The 5,369-nt window shown below is 41.4% G+C and overlaps 1 protein-coding gene across 1 annotated transcript in view; it reads left to right on the top strand.

Moving 5' to 3' along the window:
* The first annotated feature begins 1,035 nt into the window (after nucleotides 1-1,035).
* Nucleotides 1,036-5,369, top strand: part of nox4 (NADPH oxidase 4) — a 25,508-nt gene continuing 21,174 nt past the window's right edge. The window contains exons 1-3 of the mRNA XM_020619946.1: nucleotides 1,036-1,103; nucleotides 1,959-2,054; nucleotides 4,876-4,986. Coding sequence (XP_020475602.1) covers nucleotides 1,047-1,103; nucleotides 1,959-2,054; nucleotides 4,876-4,986 — 264 coding nt within the window. The 5' untranslated portion in view covers nucleotides 1,036-1,046. The remainder of the gene's footprint in view (nucleotides 1,104-1,958; nucleotides 2,055-4,875; nucleotides 4,987-5,369) is intronic.

The raw sequence follows: 5,369 nt of genomic DNA, 5'->3' as shown, positions 1-5,369 counted from the left end.
ATGGATGGATGGATGGATAAAAAGTTTAAAATGTTTGTACTGATTTATTTGCAATATAAATAAAAACTACAGAAGAGTCTGCAACAACTAGTCAATAAAATGTATAAAAACATATAATAATGATAGTTGGCAACAAATCTGATTGTGGGTTAGTTGGGTCTAGTCATGTAGCTGTGTGAGACGAGTGAGTGAGGGGTATAGAAACGTTTGAAAAAGGGTGGAAGCTGTGGATAGTAGTGAGCATGGTTACAGCAAAGTGGATGACCAAAGTCGTCTAAGGTTTGGGAACACTGTCAAATATGCAAAACCTATCTGTTGTGGCATGGGAGCATGATGCTAATCACATCCAACACCCGTGAGTCTGGTCAGGACACCTACAGCATCTACATTTTCACTGACACCCATATTCTGGTCAAAGTGATGTGGTGACCTAGTGCATGGAGTCTTATCTTCAACATTTGAGAGCCAGTGTTGGCGTACTTATTTAGAAATAACTGGTTGAATAGCTCAGCCAGCCAAAGGAAGTTTTTACAATCTGGCAACACAACAGATGTCATAATTAGTGCTTTGAATACTTCATTATATTTACTCATTAAGTACCAGTTTATAATGCAGATGGGGGGCAGGTTTAGTTAGTCTATGGCGCCCTCTAGTGACCGAGAAGAGACACAAAGGAGCGATAGCAGTGTTTACTTATTTCCTGTCCGTTTATTGGATATTGGTGTATTTATTCCGCCCGCTGTCATTTTTATTCAATATGTTTTGGCACCGTGCTCACTTTAAGTCCAGGGCTGCAGTAAAGTAAAGTGAAATGAGACAGAGAGACGGCAGGGCGTCAGACCGAGACTCATTTGGTTTTGGGGGATAAAAAGTTCAAATGTGCTCAGGGCAGGCAGGAGTACGGGGAGGACGGAGCAGAGCAGCCAGCGGTCGGTGTGTGGACTCTGCGCTCCGACAGACGGAGCCACACGGAGCTGCAGGGAGGACGGGTCTGTGCCTCTCAGTCATACCGAGGCTTTAGTAAAAAGTGAGCCGGTGAAGATATCATGGTTGTGTCTATGCGGAGTTGGGTCGCCAACGAGGGAGGAAAGCACTTGGTCCTGGTGGGGAAACAAAACTTTTCTCAGAGATTTTTAAGCTGTACATCTTCTTTCTTATCATAGGCTGATGATATATATATATATATATGTTTACTTTACCTGGTAGCGAGTTTTCGCCGCTTGTTTTTTCAAGACAATTCGCAAATTGTTTTCAGGACGTCCTGTACCACCTTCCACCTTTGTGAGGAAAAGTCACTAAAACAGGCGCTAAAAGAACTGACGGCTTATTACTAAACCAAGCTTTACATTTTGTTGGAGCTTGATAAGTTAAGTAGCCTATATCCCACATGAAATGCTTATTCTTGGACAGTTAACTGCCATGGATGGGTTACTGAAGGGGGCCAAGGGATCAGGGGCCCCTGAACCTGAGCACCTATGGTGGCTGTTACATTTATTGTTGGAAGGTAAATCAAACCACTAAAAAGAGACACACAACAAGTATGGCTAAAAGGAAATGAAAACTGATCAAAGAGAGACACAAAATGACAGCAAAGAGATGCAAAACACACGAAGTGTAAATAAAATAAGATGCAGTGTGGCCGCAATTAAAAATGGATGCAAATGATGATCTCAGAATTACAAAACTATAAAAAAGAGACAGAAAATGACCACAGCGCTTCTCTTTCAGTCTGGGGGGTCTTGCTCCTCTGTAGGAAGGTGGGGGCCATTTACATCTCTGTGCCCAGAGGCCCGGTATCTCGTAATCCGTCTGTGCCATTAGCCCAGCAGACACATCAGAGATAATGTTTCTGTTTTATTGTTAATTACTCACAGTGGCTCGATGATGAACATAAGACTGTATCTTAGACTACAGTGTATATCCTGTGTGGTTTGTGGATGACGTGTGTTTGTGTGTAGATGCTGTGGCTGGGAGCGAATACCTGGCTGTTCGTAAAGACCTTCCTGCTCTACTCGACTGGACAGCAGTACCACTACCTCTACAAGATGCTCGGGGTAGGGCTAATCATATTATCATGTAGCATGGATCCGCAGTGAGTCATGTCATGCTTTCCGGTGGCTGGCCAGGTGACAACAATCACACTGTACGTTTTCATCAGCTCAAGCTTAAAATGGTGATAAAACCCACTGCTGTATTAAGTAGCTTCAGACATTTCTGTTTATATCTCTGAAACCAGATTTGTGATGGATGGTCCCCTTTCACGTGCAGGTTAAATGAGTTATGACTGTAAAGTGTGTGACAGCAGTCTGTTGTGTGTGTGTGTGTATGTTCACCGCTTGACCAGGCTGTGCTGACTATAGAGTCAGCTAGTCGACATCAGACTGGCCACATAGTTACACACACTCATACGAACACAGAATCAGGAGTTTGATGCTTGCTGACTCATGTGAGCTTTAGTGTCATTGTTGTCACAAGTCCATGTTTGTGATGTCTGTGTGTGTGTTTGATGCATACTTGTGTCATCGATAAACATTCCTTGTCTACTGTCTCATCACTAAATGCAGATAGGTTCACTTCCTTTCTCTTTCCACCAGCTGAATACTCTTTCATGTCAAAGACTTGTATTTGCATCATCGCTGTTTGTGACTTCAGCCGGACAAGAAGATTGCTCACACTGTGGCCTGTATTAGTTGTCAACAAACTGATGAGTGGAAAACGTGTGCAGCGTGAAAAAAATGGAAGAATAAGAGGTGGCAGTGATCAGCACATGTGAGCTATTCATGTGCTGCCTGTACAGCAGGCACAGGGGAGAGAGGGGCGAGTGTGGGCACGTCGAAAACTGACTGAATGCCTTGCTAGAAGGCCTTATGTGTGTGTATATCTGCACGTCTGTGTGTGTGCGCTTGCAAGAAAGATGTTTTAAAGGTTTAATGCTGCTGAAAGGAAATGAGTTTAACTTCAAAAAGTGGCTTATCTCGTTCATCTGTATGGTTTACCGTGTATGTGTTTTGGTTGTTCAGGGTGTAGGGGATATACAGAAAACAGGATATTAGATCTCCTGCTGGTGGTTTTGCCGTCAGCTGCTGTTCTTTGAGAAGCTATGAGAATGTGTGTGGGAAGCTTTTAAAGGGTAAAAGTATCAGACTGTTTTAGTACACTGGTGTTATGCACTTCAATGCAACACTTCCAGATGTTAAATCTGTGTTTATGAAGCTCAAAATGTTTCATTTTTTTGTGAAATTGTCATATAAATTCAATTATATGTTTATTGTTGAAGTCCTACTTAAATGTGGTGTTGTACTGGGCTGCTTGTACCAAGCAAACAGTCGGTCAGCTTTGATTATTGAGCTGTAGCTTCAGATTCATAAAGCCACATTACACAGCTGGCATCCTGGTCATGTTACCAGAGGTAAAGTGTCTCGTCCTGGTGTTGGGTGCTGCATCAGCCAGATGTGATCTTCTGAGATGTAGTAGAACTGTATCACCACATTTTCTTTGACTCCCTGGACCTAATCGAACCTATAATGAACAGACAACAAAATCTGTATGTGCTGACCAGACAGCATTTTGTTGTCTGACATTATAAATGTAATATCTGACCTTTGATTTGAATCCACATGAGTTAGTGCATAGCAGAGATTTTCAAACTGAGTTGTAGTGGTCAGTGGGGAAAACGTTAAGCCGAGTAGGATGTTTTTCTGAGCCATACTTCAGTTTAGCATAAGCATAAGCATACACTTTATTGCCAAGTATTTCAAAAATACAAGGAATTTGACTCCAGCCCAATGGCCCCCAATGTGCACAACGTGAAAAACAAAATAAATACAAAATATATACTAGTTAAAAGAGCAACATAGGGTTGACCCAAATGGCAATTTTTGGGCTTTGGAGCTTCAGTAGTAATATTTGCCGAATATCTGAATATTTGTCGGGAAGGGGGTGGGGCTGAATGCTTAAGTCTCATGGATGCGTAACATTGCAGTTTCATCAGTTTCTTGAAGCTGCCTTTACACCTCGCACACCTCTTCTATCATTCAGACAGAGAGTACATTTAGGTTATGTTCCTTGGGGCTTCATTCAGACGTTCAGAACCATCTACAAAGTGCAACACTTAAAAGAGACTCTACAAAAATATTCACTCTTAGGGTAATCCAGTGTCACCAAAATCACTTAACGCATCACTGCTTGTCTGTTTATTATGCCACAACACTTACAGTAGTTTGGAAAAATGTGTCTAAAAGTGAAGTTTTGGAATATCTTTATAGGACCTCTTTTTGGTGTTTCACCTTGTAGGCCATTCACAGCCAGCAGAACATACTCTGTTTCATCAGAACAGCTTGTTTGGCACATGGTACCAGACGTCTGGTTTTTTGAAGGAGGAAAACACAAAATTACACAGACATTCATATCCGTTTTTGCACACAACAGTGCAACCAGAGAGTTGCTGTGTAGGCGACAATAATAAAAAGAATTGATTAGTCATTATAGATTTTTACAATATTGAGAATTTTTATTCTTTCAATTATTTTATTTTTAACAATTATTAACCAAATAAATTGATGTGCATCATCTAAATGAAACTCAATTAAAGTGTTCTGTTTAAATGCAAAGTCTGAGCAGACAGCTGCTTAGAGAGAACGGTTCTTTGTTCTCCATACTGAGAAGGACAGACATGGTTTTAAATAGCCATGTGTGGGGGGGAGATGTCATGCCTAAAGTCCTCAGTGCACACGCCGAATAGTCCAGATCTCAACAGGAACAGCTGAAAAGTGTGTCTTAATCCGCCAGACCATTATCACTTTACATCTGCTGCATCGGGCCTCTTTTCTGCAAATTGACCAACTGTGTGTGTGTGTGTGTGTGTGTCTTCTCCAGCTTGGGCTGTGCATCAGCAGGGCATCTGCATCTGTGCTGAACCTGAACTGCAGCTTGGTGCTGTTGCCCATGTGTCACTCCCTGCTCACCTTTGTTCGAGGAACACATAAGGTAAGAAAGAGACATGACATCATTTTGATGTCATGATGGTCTCCCTGGTGACCAACCACTGGGGAACGTAATAAAAAAATGTAAAGTTTTGAATTAGCATCTTTATTTGAAACATTAAATTGATATATTGTTATGGTTCCCTTGAATGTCTGTCTTAAAAATAACTGTTGTTTGTTGTGTAATATACAAAAGCCCTTTTCAGACAGGCGCTCCTAGCTAGGAATTTGCTGGCTATTTGGTGTCTAGGTTATATACAGTCAGGGAAAAAATTATTTGAACCCCAGCTGATTTTGTAAGTTTGCCCACTAACAAAGAAATGATCAGTCTACAATTTCAATGGTAGGTTTATGTGAACAGTGAGAGACACAACAATAACAAAAAAA

Source organism: Monopterus albus, unplaced genomic scaffold (assembly GCF_001952655.1).
Source record: "Monopterus albus unplaced genomic scaffold, M_albus_1.0 scaffold229.1, whole genome shotgun sequence".
In the NCBI taxonomy this organism is placed as follows: Eukaryota; Metazoa; Chordata; class Actinopteri; order Synbranchiformes; family Synbranchidae; genus Monopterus; species Monopterus albus.
This window is presented reverse-complemented; position numbering and strand designations above follow the sequence as displayed.